At 41.4% G+C, this 20,805-nt stretch overlaps 1 protein-coding gene and 1 long non-coding RNA gene across 10 annotated transcripts in view; one reads left to right on the top strand and one right to left on the bottom strand.

Moving 5' to 3' along the window:
• LOC309366998 (methylmalonyl-CoA mutase, mitochondrial) overlaps positions 1–20,805 on the top strand; it is a 43,608-nt gene that overhangs the window by 7,437 nt on the left and 15,366 nt on the right. For 5 of the 6 annotated variants that reach the window (XM_081906176.1, XM_081906178.1, XM_081906177.1 and 2 more), the window contains exons 8-12: positions 565–680; positions 1,962–2,077; positions 4,278–4,409; positions 5,491–5,638; positions 6,816–6,983. In XM_081906176.1, the coding sequence (XP_081762302.1) occupies positions 565–680; positions 1,962–2,077; positions 4,278–4,409; positions 5,491–5,638; positions 6,816–6,983 (680 nt within the window). Of the gene's footprint in view, positions 1–564; positions 681–1,961; positions 2,078–4,277; positions 4,410–5,490; positions 5,639–6,815; positions 6,984–8,747; positions 9,200–20,805 lie in introns of those variants that run through there. The other variant, XM_081906180.1, reaches the window with a different exon arrangement.
• The window catches only part of LOC309367292, a 38,562-nt gene continuing 27,321 nt past the window's right edge, over positions 9,565–20,805 (bottom strand). For all 4 annotated transcript variants that reach the window (XR_014166994.1, XR_014166995.1, XR_014166996.1 and 1 more), the window contains one exon: positions 9,565–12,337. This is a non-coding gene — a long non-coding RNA (uncharacterized lncRNA). The remainder of the gene's footprint in view (positions 12,338–20,805) is intronic.

Below are 20,805 nucleotides of genomic sequence, written 5' to 3'. Positions count from 1 at the left end.
AAGTAGATAAATAGATACCGCTTCAGTGGGAAGGTAAACAGCGTTTCCGTGCGCTGCTCTGGTTTGCCAGAAGCGGCTTAGTCCTGCTGGCCAAATGACCTGGAAGCTGTACGCCGGCTCCCTCGGCCAGTAAAGCAAGATGAGCGTCGCAACCCCAGAGTCGTCCACGACTGGACTTAATGGTCAGGGGTCCCTTTACCTTTTAGATGAGCATCTTGCCTGTGACTTCATATTGCACAGCTATTTCTGTTAATAGCATCCACTGTTTCTTACATTGTTCATGGGTCCCATTGACTTTGGCTTTTCTGTATTTGAGGTTTCCTCTCCTTTGCAATACAGATCGTGACACTTTCACCTGTGTGGAAGCATTGCAGTTTTTGCGTGCATACAAGCTGAAAATCTTAGCTACCTAAATTAAAATTTGAATGCCGTTGGTGAAAAAGCTTTCAGGTTGTGTTTTTCTTTTTAGAAATCTGACATCATGTCGCGGCTTGATAGAAACTTGTTTTAAGTTAGCAGTTTCTGAAATTTATTTTAAATCCTTAACATTTGGGAAATACCCAGGTTCTGAAGTAATTGTCGGAGTGAATAAATACCAGTTGGAAAAAGAAGAGACTGTTGAAGTTTTGGCAATTGATAACACTTCAGTCCGTAACAAACAGATTGAAAAACTTAAAAAGGTAAGTGTTAGAGATTTAATAGGTGAAGTAATATTGACATTATAAATCAGCAAATAGTGTTTTTTTATATTTGTGTCAAACCATATTACAGTTATGAATACTTCTTAATATGCTTAGGATCACTTTGACCGATTGAAATAATATGCATTTTCCATATTGCATGATCACTCACTCTCTCTCTCTCTCTCAGAGAAAATAGCATTTTAATACTGTTCTCTACTCCCTTCTTTGCTGAAGCCCCTCTCTTGTCCTGTCTGTATCTATGTCTTGTAGCTTGGGAAACCCAGCCAGATGAGTGGGGTATAAATAATATGTGGTTGTTGTTGTTGTTGTGTGTTGATAGCTATTAAAAAAAATACATACTCTAATTGCTCACAAATGTAGTATAATACTTCAGAAGCTGAACAATTGACGAAGTCAAAGGTAGTGGCTTATTTCAGTCATAGCTGGAGGTTGTATAGCTAATAATTTATCCTGTTTGGGCTTTTTTACCAGAATAGGCAAATACATTATCAAACTACTATTGTTGATTTTGAACATTCCTGATTTTCAGAAAGCTTTGGTGCTTTTCACTTCTGGACCCTTCATTTTATTTTAAATGTTACCACCTTCCTAAATTGACTGCTAGAATTGTGTTAGAAAACTGTACTAAACCTGTTTAGTTTGCAGGCTGAACTTCATCCTCCCAACACACACACACATATTGGACAGATGGTTAATTAGCATTGATGGTCAGGGTGTAATTTTTAGAAATAAATAATGGCATGTGTGTGCAATGCTTGGGTTTGTTCTTTTTCAATGATAGTAGATGTCAGCAAAGTTCCCTGATTGGGAACCTCTTAGACGCAAGCAAGTGAATCTGCATCTCTGTGAGGGTTTCCTATTTGGGGGCTTCAGAGCGTATCTGTTTGCATTATATCAAAGGCAATGAGTGATATTTCCTTTAAGGTTCAGGAGTGACATTTATGGCAAGATAAAGTGCTGGCACCAAGGAGATGTACTGAGATAGGTCTTATTGAAGTTGGTAATCTAATAAATATTGATTACATGAGTCCTCTTCAAACTCTTTTTTACAAAACAGTCTCTATTACTTACTTACTCATTTACTTTGATTATTTATATCCCACCCTATAACCAAGGCTCTCTGTGTGGCTTGCAATATAAAAACAGCACAAATTGTATAAAAGGAACAACTTAAGCAGAACCAGGGAGCCCTATAGAATTATGCTGCAAACAGTTCTTGGCTGTTGTAACGTTTTGCTTTTGTGTCTTTCCTTGAAGGTGAAAGCTTGCAGAGATGAAGTTGTAGCGCAGCGTTGTCTTGCTGCCCTCTCAGAATGCGCCGCCACAGGCCAAGGCAATTTGCTGGGCCTAGCAGTGGAAGCAGCACGTGCAAGGTACTGGGGAAAATACTGGGCATTTAACCAAAGGGTGGTTCAGAGCATCTCTCCAGGGCTTTGACTAACTCCCTGTGGCCCTGCTCTGGCAGGGCATGTGTGTGACTAGAGAGGTGTTTTCAGTGGTGGAAAGGCCCAGATTTAAAAGGCATTCAGCTGTCTCTCAGCCTGGTTTCCTTCACTGAGGGGCAAAGGGGTGGGGATTATGAAACTAGATCATCACTCTGAGTTCTTTGCAGGAAAACCAGGAGAAAAAGGCAGCAAATTTTTAAATAAATAAAACGCAAATAAATAAGGGAGGAGGGAAGCCAGAAGCAGCCATAACAAATATTTTGCTCCTTTATATTCTCAGTGGAACATTTCAAGACTGCTGTGGGGAGGATGACCGGGAAGTCAGGGTCCACAAGCCCCATTGGTTTTTTTTTATATAATAATATTTTATTAGGTTTTAACAATAAAAGAAATTCCAAGCCAGCAAAAAAAAAAAAAGAAAAATATAAGAACATAAATGCACAAAAATACAAAATATAAAAATACAAACATTAAACATAAAAAGGAAAAAGAAAAAAAGCACATAAAAAAGAACAAAAATCCCTCTTTTTTGATTTCTCATCTTTAGTTAACTTATTTTCCTGACTTCCTCACGCCTCCCTTTTTTGTATCCCTTTTGAAAATTGGTTCAGCAAATTCATATCCTATTAGTTTATCTATTATCAATCCAATCTTACATTTTACCTTGTTGCTAGAACCCCTTCAATTCATTTCAATGTCATCAACATTCAGAAATTTTACAATGTTTCTGTAAATAAATTTTAAATTTCCTCCAATCTTCTTCCACCGACTCTTCTCCCTGGTCTCGGATTCTGCCAGTCATTTCCACCATTTCCATGTAGTCATTAATTGCATCTGCCATTCTTCCAGAGTGGGTAGGTCTTGTGTCTTCCAATGCTTTGCGATGAGAATTCTTGCTGCTGCTGTAGCGTACATAAAGAAAGTTCTATCCTTCTTTGGCACCAATTGGCCAACTATGCCCAGGAGAAAGGCCTCTGGTTTCTTCAGGAAAGTGTATTTAAATACCTTTTTCATTTCATTATAGATCATCTCCCAGAAAGCCTTAATCCTTGGGCACGTCCACCAAAGGTGAAAGAATGTACCTTCAATTTCTTTACATTTCCAACATTTATTATCAGGCAAATGATAGATTTTTGCAAGCTTGACTGGGGTCATGTCCCACCTGTACATCATTTTCATAATATTCTCTCTTAGAGCATTACATGCCGTAAATTTAATCCCAGCGGTCCACAACTGCTCCCAATCAGCAAACATAATGTTATATCCTATATCTTGTGCCCATTTAATCATGGCAGATTTTACCGTTTCTTCCTCAGTGTTCCATTTCAACAGCAGATTGTACATTCTTGATAATATCTTAGCATTGGGTTCTAACAATTCTGTTTCTAATTTCGATTTTTCCACCTGGACACCAATTTTTTTATCTAAGTTAAAAACCTCTCTTATTTGAAAATAGTGTAACCAATCTCGCACCTTCTCTTTAAGCTTCTCATAACTCCACAAGCCCCATTGTATGTGCTTAGCTTTGGGTCCAACTAAGGCATCTCCTAGGAGCGTTTAGTGTAGCTCTACTGCACATTAATACACTATTCTAACTTCCGATAGGGGACGCAGGTGGCACTGTAGTGTAAATCACAGAGCCTAGGGCTTGCTGATTGGAAGGTCAGCAGTTCGAATCCCCGCGACGGGGTGAGCTTCCATTGCTCGGTCCCAGCTCCTGCCAACCTAGCAGTTTGAAAGAACGTAAAAGTGCAAGTAGATAAATAGGTACCACTCCGGCGGGAAGATAAACAGCGTTTCTGTGCGCTGCTCTGGTTCGCCAGAAGAGGCTTAGTCATGCTGGCCACATAACCCAGAAAAACTGCCTGCTCCCTCGGCCAGTAAAGCAAGATGAGCGCCACAACCCCAGAGTTGTCTGCAACTGGACTTAACTGTCAGGGGTCCCTAACCTTTTTAAACTTCCAATATTGCGGAATTGGGGAAAGTTGAGATTAATTTGCTGTGCTTAGATTATTGTAATATGAAACTATTGAGGCAAGTGCCATTGAAATAGGTGCTGAGTTTTTATTTCTTTCTGTTGAGGTGTGTTTACCCAACCTTAATGTTTGGGCCGCATACATTTTTTCAGATGTACAGTTGGTGAAATAACGGATGCAATGAAAAAGGTGTTTGGTGAACACAAAGCCAGTGACCGCATGGTGAGTGGAGCTTACCGTCAGGAGTTTGGGGAGAGTGACGAAATTGCTCAAGCAATCAACAGGTAAGGTGTGCTGTTTCTATGGAATGGATTAAATCAGATGGTGTGCTATCAGGCTTACAATTTTTTGCATGCTACGAACGTATGTCCCATCTCACTTCCAAAGTTTTAGAGTATTTAAACTATACAGTAGTTTGTATTTCACAGAATTTCTTACACTTCTCAAATTTACTGCACTAATGCTAGTTCCTGTCAGCTGTGCCCCCTTCCCTCCAGAGCAGATTAAGGGGGGCACAAGAGGCAGAGGAGGGAAGCCTATCTCACAGGCAGAAATCCTAGCACTGATGGGAGGTATTCATTTTATACTGCCCTCTGTAATTTCTGCATTTCTTTTATCTTCTCCATTTTTAATTGGGGGATTACATTATTTTATCCCCTTTATAAGCCAACCTGAGAACCTGATAAAATACCAGGCTGCGTTCAAGGTGTTACTAGTAGTATATAAAGCCCTTAACACCTTGGGACCAGTTCACCTGCAAGGTTGCTGTAACCCATATTTTCCCACTCAGCCACTTCATTCTGCAGAACTGGCATGGTTACGGGTACCACATAATACTTGTTAATAATAATATCCTTCAGCGTAGCCACATCTACATTTGAGAACTCCTTTCCTAGTGACATCAGGCAAGCACCTCTGTTACTCTGTTTGGTAAAAACATGCTTGTTTTGAGAGACCGACCCAAGAGAATGGTGATGTGTGTTTTAATCTGTGTTTAGCGTATCGCTGATTTTATTTTTTCAATGTTTTGAAAAGGTTGTTTTTAGTTCTTTTTACTGCTAATTTTATTGCTTTTATGAAATAAATAAAGCAAGCTCAGCATAATTTTATTATCTTAGGAGTCACTATAATTTTTTTGTTATTTTAATGTATTCCCTGTTTTTCCTTTTGTTCCTGATTTGATTCAATTTCATCATTACCAAAAGGAAGGTAAATGAGAGAGAGAGATTATAAAATTTCCATATACACATAAAACTCCATACTACTAATAGAATTCAAATGCATATAAATAAATCTTTAAAAATAGACTTTTTGTGGTAGTCACAGCTGTCAAGATACCCTTAAAAATGCAAATTCTAAATTCAGAGTTAACAAGTTTGTGGAACGTGAAGGTCGGAGACCACGTCTTCTTGTTGCAAAGATGGGCCAAGATGGCCATGACAGAGGAGCCAAAGTGATTGCTACGGGATTTGCTGACCTAGGGTTTGATGTGGATATAGGCCCACTCTTCCAGGTATTTAGTCTCTTCCATTCAAATTTTTATTTGCTTGCTTGCTTGCTTGCTTGCTTGCTTGCTTCTTGCTTGCTTGCTTGCTTGCTTGCTTCTCCTACCAGTTAAAATGTCTGATGCTTGAATAAAGGATAAAGGTAAAGGGACCCCTGACCGTTAGGTCCACTAGGACACTAGGGTTGCGGCGCTCATCTCGCTTTACTGGCCAAGGGAGCCAACGTTTGTCCGCAGACAACGTTGGTCGCTCAGAGCGGCCAAGGCTTAATAAATAAAGCTCATCTCGCTTTATTGGCGTCATGTGGCCAGCATAACTAAACCGCTTCTGGCGAAACCAGAGCAGTGCATGCAAACGCCATTTACCTTCCCAACGGAGTGGTACCTATTTATCTACTTGCACTTTGACGTGCTTTCAAACTGCTAGGTGGGCAGGAGCTGGGACCGAGCAACGGGAGCTCACTCCGTTGCGGGGATTTGAAATGCCGACCTTCTGATCGGCAAGCTCTAGGCTCCCACTAAGTCATCTGTAGGAATGGTTTTATTTATTTTTTGAATATATTTTTGTATACAGCTTTGAGGGCCTCGGGCTTTTAAGCAATTTATTACGTAATTTGTAAAACGATTTTGTAAAAAAAACATGCAGCTATTGTTTCAATTTCCTGTTCACACCAAAGGTAACAACCAGAATATGTTGTACTGGGATGATTTTACAGATTCCCGAGTTGGAAGATGCAGTGGGTTAGGTGGTTATATTCCTCTCTGTACTCTACTTTCTGGGCACCCATACAATGGTACCTCGGGTTAAGTACTTAGTTTGTTCCAGAGGTCTGTTCTTAACCTGAAACTGTTCTTAACCTGAAGCACCACTTTAGCTAATGGGGCCTCCCACTGCCGCCGTGTCACCGACAAGCGATTTCTGTTCTCATCCTGAAGCAAAGTTCTTAACCCGAGGTACTGTTTCTGGGTTAGCAGAGTCTGAAACCTGAAGTGTATGTAACCCGAGGTACCACTGTATTGTCTAACCTCAATGCTAGTAGCAGCCTTCAGCGGTACATGCTGGTGCCTAGTGTTTTCTTGTCGCTCTTCTCTATGAAAAAAGAAGCCTGGGTCTGCATGCAGTGTTAGGCTTTATGCATTCTTCTTTCCCATATTGTTTGACACTTCCTTTGCTTTCTCTTCCTAGACACCCCGTGAAGTGGCCCAGCAGGCGGTAGATGCGGATGTGCATTGCGTGGGGGTGAGCACCTTGGCTGCTGGCCACAAAACGCTTGTTCCTGAACTCCTCAAAGAGCTGCATGCCCTTGGCCGCCCAGACATTCTCGTCATGTGTGGAGGCGTCATCCCTCCCCAGGTACTGCGCACCGCCATCACAAGTTGGCTTGTTGTGAGATGATTAAATTGTTCCCAGTGAGGTGGGGTCTCCATCTACTTCCTCCTCCTCCTCCTCCAGGCAAATGAACACCATTGAAAGGCTTTTAAAATAACATCTAGCTATTGAAATGTGGAAATCCTTCAGCAAATTTTGGAAAGCGTTGTAGTTTACAGGTTTAGGGTTCACAGAACAACGCAGTTGAAAAGCAGCCTCCTAAAAGCTTTCTAAAACTGCCAATATAATCAAATAATTTAAAAATCACTTTTTAAAGTTAAAAATATTCATAAACATCTTAAGAAATGAAGAAAAAAGGGACTAGTTTCCTTTACTGACATAGAATATACCGTATTTTTTGCTCTATAAGACTCACTTTTTCCCTCCTAAAAAGTAAGGGGAAATGTGTGTGTGTCTTATGGAGCGAATGCAGGCTGCGCAGCTATCCCAGAAGCCAGAACAGCAAGAGGGATTGCTGCTTTCACTGCGCAGTGATCCCTCTTGCTGTTCTGGCTTCTGAGATTCAGAATAATTTTTTTTTCTTTTTTTCCTGCTCCAAAAACTAGGTGCATCTTGTGGTCTGGTATGTCTTATAGAGCGAAAAATACGGTATATAATTTTTTCTTCTTCCAGAATTTTGTTTTTTTCCAGGGGGTGGTGGGGCGTTATAAACAAGAATAATGTTATACAAATGAGTACAGTGGTACCTCGAGTTACAAACGCTTCAGGTTACAAACTCCGCTAATGTGGAGTTACCTCAAGTTGAGAACTTTGCCCCAGGATGAGAATGGAAATTGTGTGCTGGCGCAGCAGCAAGAAGCCCCATTAGCGAAAGCACGCCTCTAGTTAAGAACAGTTTCAGGTTAAGAACGGACCTCCGGAATGAATGAAGTTCGTAACTAGAGGTACACTGTATACTGTACCAAGTTTTCTTATGTCATTTGTATATCACAAAAATAGCATAATAAATGTGGGAAAATATCCAGAACATATGTTTCATTATTAGTGGTCAATGTAGAAGTTCTTGGTTCATGAATTGGTTTAAACAGTTAGGAAGAAGGGAAGAAAGGGCTGGAGAGGGAAATGGAGAGTGGAGTGGGGTAGAATTTGCTTTTCTGCTTCGAATCTCTTGACCTTGGTATACGGTAATTGTTAAACCTGGCAAAAGATTCGTATAGAGCCACAAGTCTCTGGTTGTCTTGCAGCAGAGGTGAAAATGTTCACCACTTTTGATGATTTCATTCTTTATGTTAGATAGGATAACACCTAGAGCAGAGATTGCTTGAACCTGTAGTCACTAGGACTTTGCACACATGGCAGAGTTTGCACAGGTGACAGCATCACTGCTTTTCCCCATAGCTAGCATACAGTCGTACCTCGGCTCCCGAATGGCTTGGGAGTCAAATGTTCTGGCTCCCAAATGATCAAAAACCAGAAGTGAGTGTTCCAGTTTTTGAATGTTCTTTTGGAAGCCGAACATCCGACGGTGCTTCCACTTGGCTGTAGGAGCTTCCTGCAGCCAATCAGAAGCTGCGCATTGGAAGTTGAACGTTTTGGAAGTTGAACAGACTTCTGGAATGGATTCTGTTTGACTTCCGATGTACGACTGTACTAAGTTATTTTCCCTTCTCCATGTGTGCTACCTCCTCACTTGCCATCGCAAAACCCTGCTCTTTTAGCATGTGTTCTGCAGAATTTTACTTTACAAAGTTTGCATGCATGTTTTATGTCTCTTTTTCTCCTGCACAGGATTATGACTTCTTGTATGACTCTGGTGTTTCCAATATATTTGGCCCTGGAACCCGAATCCCAAAGGCAGCTGTCCAAGTTCTTGAAGATATTGAGAAATGCTTGGATAATAGGCAGCAATCTGTGTAAACCTCTGTCTCATAACAAACTTTGTATCTCATGGTGAATCTTACAGTTTGTGTTGATGCATTGTGATCTGTTGATAAAAAGAAGGAACTGATGCGAAATCATCTACAATGTCTGGTGTTGCTTTATGCTTTCTAAGAAAGTGGGAAATTATCTATAATATTATTACATACATATGTAAAATCTATCAAAGAATCTAAATGAAACGAGTAAATTTTAAAATTTTGCATATAAGACTGCATTATATCTGAAATACACTTCAGATCTTTGGAAATGCAAATTACAATTTAAAATAAATGTTACTGATACAGAAAGATGGTGAAATTTTGTCCTGCTGTTTCATACTGTTCGTTCAAATGCCTCTTGCCCTTTCGGTCCAGTCTCGTTGCCCTAGCTTTGTTTGCTTGCCAGATTGACAAATATCAATTTCCTACCCCTGGTAGTTCTGTGACCTCACGAATCCTTTACTGAGATGACATGCACAAGACGAATAGAGCCACCCTTTTATGAAAAGTCCATTTTTTGTAAGGTTCTTGCTCAACAGCCTTATTGAAGGGGGAGGTGTTAACAGCCCGTTAAGCAAAGGTCTTTTCTTATTCTTCAAGACGCCTGTGCCTCTTGAGACTCCATCATTGAGACCTGAGCTCAGCATCCCATACAGTCCAACAAAAGCACAAAAACAAATGCCAAGTTCACTAACATTACAATCTCTTTTAATTGCATAAATACCTCCTCTACCAGCTATTAATATAGCAAATTCTAATTTAGTCCATGTGTTCAAAATTCCTTGAGATTCCTCATTTCTTGCTGGCAGGTCTTTTTTAAAAAAACAGAGACCTCAGAATTATCCTGCAAGCAGTTTGTTATAAACTTCCTAGGAATTACTGCCTTTGCAGTGTTTCCCTGGGAGACTTCATGATCTGGACTTTGGAGCAACGCTTTCAAATAAGACTTCTGCAGCTGCAGCAGATGGATTTGGAACTTCTCCACTGTCTGTCTTTCTGAATGAAGAAATGTGTGCGTTATCCCATCCTGTCCAAATCACTGACACATGCCAATTGGTGGTATGCTTGGTGCTAAAGTAAACTTTCTGACCACAGCAGCACTGGAGGCACTTAGGTTTTGCTGAAAGTATAGTAAATGAAAAGGGTTGTGGGCTGTTGAGGGTTTAGCAAAAAGACAAGGCAACATTCACTGGATTCACTGGAGTGAAATATTGACCAGAAGCTGACTGCGGCATATGGTGTCCATGCGCTGAAGAATCCCACACTGATCAGTACAGCCATCTGTAAAAACAACCATTTACAACTAGTTACTGGCTGGCTTTTTATATTTTCTCCTTCTCTATCTGTTATTTCAAATCGGTGAGAGAGAAATGAAGGATTAGTGCTTCAACATTTAAGAGATATTTAAACAATTGGCTCTTGCTTTTATTTTAGGCTGTCCATTCATTTTATCCTAAGACCCAAAAGCAGTATCCTCTGCAGTACAGCAGCCCTCTAGCGGTAAAAAATAACACAAGACCAGGATAAGAAATTAAGAACAGCATCCTTTGTGTTTATCAGATGCTTTACATCATAATGGAATGTCACCTGTTTCAAATTATAGTCCTATAGAAGAAAATATGCCAGGACCTCAGCATCTCATACAATAGCAATATATATACCACATGGTTCCTCTATGAGCCCATGTATTGCAAGATCTGAGAGTCTTACAGTATACAGGCTCATTATTAAGTTAGTCCCCAGTATGTATGTGGCTGCGAAAACCCAACCAGATGGGTGGGGTATAAATATTTTGAATATTAATATTATTTCGCATTAATACAATAAGCTCTCATACCAATGAATCTAACAACTGAAAAACAGAGGAGTTGCTCAATGTCTGCAACTCAAATGGAACACAAACCATATATGAAGGCAAACACACACAAACAGCCCAGTCCATAGCATCCATAAGTGCTTTGGCATTTCCCCAATATTTTGACAATAATTTTCAATCTGTAGGGACAGAATCAATGTCTGAGTCAAAGGAACACTGTGTTCCTATTGCTCTTTAAAATACAAAAATACTCTGCTCACAACACCACATACCCACCAATGTCAATTTCTTTTCCACCTTTGCTGCATTTGAAGACCTGTTGAAGTTCTGCATCTCATGAGAGGTTTTATGAACCTTCCAGGCCATACCCAAGTAACAGATGGTGATGGTAATTGCTGGCAGAATGGTACAGATCCTACAGATGACTTACTGGGTTATACATTAGGGAGAGCTTTCCTAAATAAAACATCTTCAAGAAGACACCTAAACATTATGATGCTAGGCACCTGTCGAATTCCAGCTGGGAATGGATTCCAGAGGGCTGGAGCTACACTACTAAAAGCCAACTTCTAGTACAAACTAAGCACAACTCTGGCTCATGCAGCACTCTCAGCAGCGCCCCATCTGAGAATATAAAGGAGCAAAATATGTGTTGTGGCTGCTTCTGGCTTCCCTCCGCCCTTAGATATTTATTCAGGTTTTATTTTTAAATTTGTTGTCTTTTTCTCCTGGTTTTCCTGCACAGAACTCAGTGATGATTTAGCTTATAATCCCCACCCCTTTGCCCCTCAGTGAAGGAAATCAGGCTGAGAGACTGACTTCCCATAGTGAGGTTCACAGCTTTTTTAATCTGGGCCATTCCATCATCGAAAACATCTCTCTAGTCACACACATGGACCAACACATTCCTTATGCGCTGCCAGAGGAGCAGGGCCACAGGGAGTTGGTGCAGAGCCCTGGAGAGATGCTCTGGACCACAGCATTTCCCACAATACCTGCCACGTGCTGCTTCCTCTGCTGGGCTATCAAATGGCCTTGGCCTGGGGCGGCGCATGCTTAGAGGGCAGCAAGACAACGCTGAGCTACATCTTCATCTCCGCCAGCTTTCACCTTCAAGGAAAGACACAAAAGCAAAACTTTACAACAGCCAAGAACTGTTAACGATTGATAAAGCTGCCCCAATGCCGCCCAGTCTCTTACCCCTCTTCCTCCAGGTCTTCCAGGACGAGCTCTTCTGAAAGGAAAAGAAGAGAAGGCTGCCAGTTAGAGAGGCTTCTTACACCCAGAGAGAGAGACTTTCTGAACACATCCACAGAAACAGACATTACCTTCAGGATTGCTTTCTTTCTGTTTCGCCTGAGGAGCCAAGGAAGTCCGTGGAGCCTACAGGGAAACAAAGAGCCACATGGGCTATGATGATCTAAAGCTCAAAATAGGCCTCATCCAGAGACCTTTCCTGAGAAATCTGAGGGACTGGAATCAACTACTATTTGCTGAAAGGTTTTACCTTTGTGGTCCTCTTGAAAAGGGGTCCACAGGGGGAGGCGGGGGGGCAGGCGGGGGGCGGGGGGGAGGACTCGGGGAGAGGGCACACTTTATTTCTTTTCGCCATGCGCGAAATCACTCTTCTCAGTCTTGAAAGCCTAACAAGGAAAGAGAAAAATGTTAGAAATGGGGCTCACAGTTAGTCCTCTCCTGATCTACGTCCCGAAACTGGTTTTTGCATTCATGCCTCTAAGCTCCCTATCACCACAGAATTCACTTGCGCATCAAGAGCCCGGCGCACCCCCTAGAATAAGAAGAACACCTTGAGACAGAATTTGACTCTGAAGGTTAATGGGCAAAATTTAGGCCACAACTTTATTGAGTACAGCAATGTGGGTGGTACTGGCTTAGGTCAGTGGTGTCCAAACTTTTTTCAGAGGTCCAGATTTGAGGAAGTGAAGGGCTGACCAAAGTTGTTGAGCTTGAGGAAATCAACTGACACAGGGGCCAGATTTAACCGGATTAGGACCCTGAAAAAATGGACTTTGGGCATGCCTGGCTTAGGCATTGGCAATAACTCCTGCCTGCCTTGTAGGAAGTCTGGAAGAGTAAGCCACCAACGGAGGGCGCTCCATCAATGGTTGTTTTTTAAATTTATTTAATAATTTTTTTCAATACAAACAACAATCGCAAAAGACACATACAACAAAAACCATAATAACACTAATAACACAGTTTGACAATTCAGATTTGGATACACTGATATACCTAGGACTACACCTTTTTAACAATATTTCCCCGCCTCTCTCTCCTCCCCCTACTTCCCACCGTTTTCCGCCTTATTGCTTAAATATTCCTTCCAGATTTCTTCATATTTATCCATTCTTAATTTGCATTGACATGCAATTCGTTCGTATGTAGCTAGTCTGTCCATATTATCAATTCATGTGCTCAATGGAATCTTTTTGCGGCTCTTCCAATTCATCAAAACAAGTTTTTTTTGCTTCTAACATAGAACAGTACATCCATATTTTTTTTTTACGCCTTGTAATCTCCCACGTTTCCAGAATATAACTTAGAATTAAATTTAATTCTGCTAAATAACAATTTTTTTATTACTCTTGCTATAAATATCCTCACCTCACACCAATGTAGCACTTGACCCAATTGGTAAAATCTCTGATTTTATCCAATTTATAGAATATCCCGATATTCTGCTATAGGTTTTTATTTTTGGAATTGTATCTTCTGGTTTTGTAATAAATAAAAGGATATCATCCGCAAATAATACACTTTTGTAATTATCTTTGTTGTGTTTTACACCCTTGATATGCTCATCCTGAATTATTGCTCTTGTTAATGGTTCCAGGCAGAGATTAAATAATAATGGAGAAAGAGGACATCCTTGCTTCGTTCCTCAACGATTTAAACTAATCAAATTCGAAATTCTTCCATTTGTAACAATTAGAGATGTTGGGGTTTTATAACTCATTTTAATCCAATTACAGTATTCTATAGGGAAACCAAATTTACGTAACACAAACCCTATGAATTCTTTATATATTCTGTCAAAAGCCTTATCTGCATCTAATGGCAATATCATAAACTCCTCTTCATCTTTGTTTAAGTTTATCAAATCTATTGTTAATCTGATGTTATCTGTACCTTGTCTTGTTTTTATAAAACCTGTTTGATTATTAGCTATCAAGTCTTGAATAACTTTTTGCAATTTTGCTGCCAATATTACATTCAAGATCTTTGCATCCACATTCATTAATGATATTGGTCTATAATTTGCACATTTAGTAGGGTCTTTGTTAGGTTTTGGTATAATCATTATTAAAGCTTCATTGAATGTTGTAGCAGATATACCTTTATGAGCTATTTCCTTATAGACTTCTAGAAGTCTGGGGACTAGTAGATTTTTGAATATTTTATACCATTCCATAGGAAAACCGTCTGGTCCAGGTGATTTCCCATTCTCCATTGTTTCTATACCATTCTCAATATCTAATATATTTAGGGGTGCTGACAGCATATCTTTTTTATCTTCTTCAATAGTTGGTAATTTGATATCTTGAAAGAAGTTCTCCATCTCTGATATATTTTGGGGGCATTCATATAATTTTTTGTAGAATTAAAAAAGATCTTTATTGATATCTATTGATGAAGTCGCTGCGATGTTATTTTCATTTCTTATTAAGGGTATTATTTGGTTCACTTTCTTTTGTTTTAGACGATTAGCTAGAATTTTTGTCGGTCTTTCACCCTGTTCCCATCTAATGCTACATATGAAAGAATACAACTAACATTAGAACTGAATAATATACTAGCTCAAAAAATTGAGTTCAGCCTACTAAGTCTAAGACAAATATATTGGGAAGAGATTTGTAGTTATTTTTAAAATATATTTGTGTTTCTTGGGTTATGAAGTTTTTTTCCATTTAAGAATGATATATTAAAAGGATCCAGTAAATTCCACTGTTATCATATAGTTATTAATTGTCTCTCTAACCTTTGTCCTTTTTTTCCTGGCTACTGATGTGGTATCCATCTGTGGATCTAAAATTTCATTAAAGTCTCCACCCATTATCAACTGCTGATATGATAGGAAGCTTAATCTCTTAAAGCAATTGTGAATAAACTTATGGTCATCAGTGTTTGGGGCATAGACATTTACTGTTGCTATTTCTGTCCCTTCTGTTTTAATTACAATTATTAAGCATCGACCATCTCCCTCTCTTATTATATCTTGTATTTCATAAGGCCAGCCTTTCCTAAAAATAATTGTAACTTCCCTCCACGACCTTCCTCCAGTCCATAAATCATTAAATAGGTTTTAATCACCTTTATTTTATGCTTCTCCTTGCATTCTTGCTGTGGAGCTTCTCAGCGTGTCTGGAGCTCCATCAATGGTGACCAACTGAAACTCACCCCGGGGCTCCCGCTGGGTCCTGGCATGGCCCTAGCCTCCCAAGCAGACTTTGGATGAGATCCGGACTCACGGATTCCTTTACCGGAATACCCTTGTACCTGGAGGGGCAGGTAACGGCTGCACCTCCCCTCCCCCACATTTCACTAAGCCAATGCCTAACCGCCAAACCTTACAAAGTTGTGACAATTGCTAAGAGGTAGGCAAAAACCAAGAGGCCAGTACCAATTTGCCAAATAGAAAAAAAATCCTACTCGGCTCCTGTTCCAAAACAGGCGACCAACGAAGTCCAGAGCAAGGCCAGAGCACACATCTAAATCGAGGGCAAGTGTTTGGCAGCGCAAACCTAGGTAACCCCCCCCCCCAACGCCGCACCACTGCCTTTTAAAGGCCCCCCTCGATCACACCACCACTCCCAAGGGAGGGGGGCTGCACCTATGGCCTGTGCGCAACGTGGACCCTCAATGAAGAGGATCCGATATGCTGAAAGAAATCCTACTTACATGCTCTCTCTGCTCTCACCAGCGCAGAATGATGCAAGCATAGGAGATCCCCAGGCCTTCTAGAGCTCTGGCGACCAATGAGCCAGCAGAGGGAGATGTCACAATGAACCTTGTGACCCAACAACCCTGGGCGCTGAAAAAACCAGCAGCCACAAGCCCTGCTCCTCTTAAGGGATGCAACTATGGTTTTCTTCCATGTTCCACTTTTTATAAATATGCAAAATGTGCCTATTCCTTTGGATTCCAGCTGAAGCTGTTCCTGCACTTTCGGAGCACTAGCTATCTCCTATACCTGTCCCATACCCTCCAACATTTCTCCCATGCAAATAGGAATGTCTTATTCCATGATGATGATGATGATGATTCTGACTGGGTTGTCCCAGCCACGCTAGGCAGTTTCCAACATATACAAAAACATAATAAAACATTAAATGTTAAACACACTGTAGCACCCTGCTTGTGGTTAACGCTTAGCTGGAATGAAATATTCAACGCAGCAACAGAGAAATTAAAATAATAATTTATTTGTCAGACAAATAAATGAGAGGCTCAGTGGTATATGGTTACCAAGCTCTGGCCTGCCTCCTGCCATTATGGCCAGCACTTATATTCCCTTAATCCAGCCCCCTTTGCTCCTCCTGGGGCTGCCTCTGTTCAATCAGCCTGGTTGGATTTCCTATTGGCTGATTGCTATAACTAATCACAAAAAGATACACCCATATCCTCCTATCCTTATAAGGGAGACAAAGAGCTATATATATGACATATAAGTAATAATATATCTTACATGGAATCTTAATTACCAGCTCACCTCTTGCCCTATTGCCTTCTAAAACAAATGTTTAATCTTACATTTTTATGTTCAACAGATGTCAAGGATCTTGAGTTCACATCAACATTGAAAGATCTCCTTCATTTGAGGGTCTTTTAAACAAATGCCTGACAACTATATATCAGAAGTGTTCGATGGCGTCTCCTGTCTGGCAAGGGGGGGCTAGGCTCATTTGCCCCTCTGGTCTCCTATTGCAATATGACTCTATGAATCTAGCATTTCTTAAATCCTTTGCATAATTACATTTAAGCCAATATATTTAAGCTAATATATTTCATACATTATCATATATAGCTTTTTAGAAGGATAAATCTCCTCAAAGTAAAAGGAAGGAACAGTTTACAGCCTCAAAATAAAAAGTGAAGAAAAAGTCTCTTCCCCTGTTTACACTCCCCCCCTTCTCCAGCCAGTTGTTTTTCAAAACCATTTGCTCTTGGCCTTTCAACCTTAGGAAGAAGATATGGCTCATTTTACTGGGAGGCACATTGGTATTATTTTACTATTTACCCATTCTTAATAGTGTTTTTTCAGCCTTGGGGCAGCATATGTAATTTCCCATCAATGGGGCCCTCTTGTCTTAGGAGAAAACCTCTTGCCAAGGTTTTTTTCTGCCTGGCATGAAACCTTTGAAAATCTAAGCCCATTTAATTTAGGAACCTGATCAAGATATAAGCCAATATAAGTCTTGATTAAAAATGCAGTCTATATTCAGATGCCACATTCCCCCCTTTCAAGCTCAAGGACCTTGCTTACCAAGCGTCCTTGATAGCTTGATCTTCATCATATTCCTGAGGTAAAGCTCTGTATAGGGCCATGATATGAGGTAGAGTTTCATTCGAAATCATCTTGCTAATTGTACTTCTAAAACATGAGATGATACATGGCACCATACATAAAACCATTATTACTACCGTCAAGAAAAACAAGCAAGACAATAATATCCCTTTGAGTCCCGCAACATTAGGTAACCAATTGGTGAGCCATCCCATATCCCATCCTTCCCATGTTTATACTTGGACATGTGCTATATTCTCCATCTTTGTAGCCAACACACGGATTGCCTCACCATTATCAGAAATGTTAAAGCAACAGGCATTCCCTGTCAAGTTCAAGACTCCACATAGGCCTCCCTGCCTGGCAAGTACATAATCCATTCCCATTTTCAGCTGCATAATGGCGGCTCTACTTTCATCCAACTGTTGTGCAATAAGTCTCAAACTCTGGGCCGTTGCATTGGTTACAAGTTCCACTACTGCTTGCAATCGAATTATTCTGTTTAGTTTATAAATAGGATCCCGTGCCCCTTGTATGAGCTCACCAGGATTCCAGGAGGCAGGATCATAATAGGCTATAATGCGCTCTGGCGGCCAATCATCAGTACCGCTCCAACTTTGGGTACTTCCTCCTGCTATACGAGAAATATCAGCATTCCTTCGTGTTTGCTTAGCTGAACTAGTGGGCATAATCCACATTGGTGGTAATACCCATCCCAGGAAACAAGTCCCACTCCATTTGGAAGGGAGTTTCTTGTATGCCCATTCTCCACATATCCACCACAACCATCGGGTCTGAGGTTTTTGGTACTTGGAGTACAGAAGGCGAAAATATCAAAAGAGGTAGAGAGTTCACAGTGCAGTATGTTAGATTGCCTTTTTCTGTCACAGTTATGTTCCACACCACTTTCCATGCATAAATAAAAGGAGGTGCACAGGGCAAGGTATTCCGAGTTCGATACGTAGTACCGTTTGCCCAGGTTTGACTATTCTTAATATAATCCCAAGTATAGTGGCAATGAGAAGAGCCTATCATGGTAGGGTCAGCTGCATCTGATGATTTATGCACACAGATTTCCCCTTGCACAGGTATAACTCGTATTGGTTTAGTTGAGTTCCAACCGGGGAAATTCTGTACTTCTGTTTGGTGTGGCATTTCGCTTACCATACCAATGGCACTTAATGGTATTGGTAATAAGGGCATACCTCCCTCTGAATCATCTGGCCCAAGAGAGCAAACAAGGCAATTAGTCCTATTTGCAACATTGGCTATCATCTCAGCTAAGCCTACCCACATATTGTGGTCATGGCGGAATCCATATTTAGCAAATTTGGTCAGATTCATGGACCCTTCCCCTTCCCAAGGGATCAGGATTAATAATAAAATCATGTTGATGTCTAGCATATGCATTCCTTCCACAAAAGATTACCTTATTGTGATAGCAAATAATTATTAGTCCCAATATAATTCCCCCAGTGACAGAAATGGGGAACCACCAAGACCAAAACATATATCCCGAGGATCCCCAATGAGTAATATCACTTATAATTGTTCCACAAGGGGGCAGTCAATCAATTGTATAAGAGAATCTTCCCGTTCACAATTGCTGGTTTAGACGCTCCTCAAGCTTCAGGCGTGCGCAGGTCAGCCAGCTTCCAGGTTGTGGCTGCAGCAGGCCGGTCGTCAAATGTTGCCCGTGACCTAACCCGCTCCCGGTAGGGCTAGATACAGGGGTTTTTGGAGAGAGTCAGTTTTAAAGGATTAGAGGGGTCACCTTTGCATGTCCAACTGCCTTCAGACTTCTTTCAAACGAGAGTGATGAATCCAGGGGGTCACCTCAGCTACCTTCACCGCTGTTAGAATAGAGAGCAGGACGGTGTAAGGTCCACGCCACTTAGGTGCAAGTGGATCACGTTTCCACTCTTTCACCCATATGCTATGCCAGTCTGGAGCTGATGAATCGGCTTGGCAATGCTGCACGGCGTGTGCTTGAGGGCCCACCTGTTAAGATAAAAAAACAAACAAACACGGGAGAGAGACAAAAACACGGGAGAGATTGCACTTGTCCCTGTGTCACATGGTCTCCTATTTGTTTGAGGTCAGTTGGAATATCCTGAACAAAGGAGGGCGGCCTCCCATACAGGAGCTCAAAAGGTGACAACTTAAGTCTTTTTGTGGGTGCGCACCGAACACGAAACAGTGTTATGGGTCAGCAAGCACATGGGGATATTAAAGCAGCCTGTGCTTTTCCTTTGCAGGCTTGGCACAGCCCGGCCTGGTCCCTGGGGTGCAGGGCCGTAAGAGATGGAGGCAGGCTGGGCCCTCTCCCTCCTGGGTGAAGCACCTGCCGGAAGCCTCGTGGCAATCATCCCCCCCCCCCGGGGGCACACGCAACAGACACTGGGGCCAACGGAGCGTGGTGGGTTAGGGTGGCAAATGCCTCTCTGAGCTCCGCAGAAAAGCTGAACTTGCACCAGAGCCGCCTCTGACCCACATAATGGGCTATTGCCAGCTTGTATTTTAGGGAGCTGGTTTCTTGTTTTCAGCCTTGCAGCAGCAGTACCCGACTGCACACACTTAATGTGATCTCACAACAATCCTAGGAGGTAGGCCATGGTTATTCCCATTGTAGAAGAGAGGAGAAACGGAGTGATATAATGCCAGCAGTAGTATAAATATGTCCCCATACATGCACCATACAAATAAAGAGTGGACACATAGTCCTACAGATACAACCGACCCTTTGAGGGTGACCAAACTGTTGATGCGGCCCCCCGATGAATTTGAGTTTGACACCCCTGCTTTAGACATATTAGTGGGCTTCTGGCATGCCCTGCAGATGCCTTGCACAAGTGTCTGGCGGTAGGTAGTAAGCCTGGCCAGGTGAATTGCATTGTTTGGATCCCAATTAGGATCTTCCAAGGGAAAGTTGTCCTGGAGATGATGGTCAATATTATAAATATTTCCCACTCTGGCCTGCTCACGCAAATATATCTGTGCCTTTTCAATTATGTCTCTCCTTTCCTCAGTGGTGAAAAGAGTATTCAGGAGCTGGCGACAATCTGTCCAAATAGGACTATTACTATTGAGGTCACCAAGTCCATCATAGCCTGAGGTTTTTCTGCGAAAGATGGGGTGTTTTCCAATTCATCAGATCTGTAGTTGTGAATGGAATACATTGCAGGGTCGAAGTTCGAGGTGGCCGTGGTCCAGGTTGCCCATTAACCAGCACAGGCTCCTCAAGTGCATCAAATACTCTTCTAAGAGGGGCTACTACGTGACCTTTTTCTTCACTTTGCTCTAGGGGCCTCAAATCATAGGGGATGGTATTTGTCCCAAGGCGTTCTTTTAGCAGCTTTATACGCCTGGCTGTATTGCTTGCTGACCGATTAAGGTCTCCCTGTAACTTCTGTAATAATTCTCTAGGACTTGGATGTACAGGGGTTTGGGGTAGGCAATCAGTTGTTCCACTAAAAGAGACTGTAGATGGAGTTCTACTGGGACTCACAGGTGGAATAACCACTTCTGCTTGGGCTTCATTATAGGACTCCAATGCCTCCTGAAGATATTTATCATAATCTATCA

The sequence above is a fragment of the Podarcis melisellensis genome (assembly GCF_964234715.1).
Source record: "Podarcis melisellensis genome assembly, chromosome: 3".
NCBI lineage: Eukaryota > Metazoa > Chordata > Lepidosauria > Squamata > Lacertidae > Podarcis > Podarcis melisellensis.
This window is presented reverse-complemented; position numbering and strand designations above follow the sequence as displayed.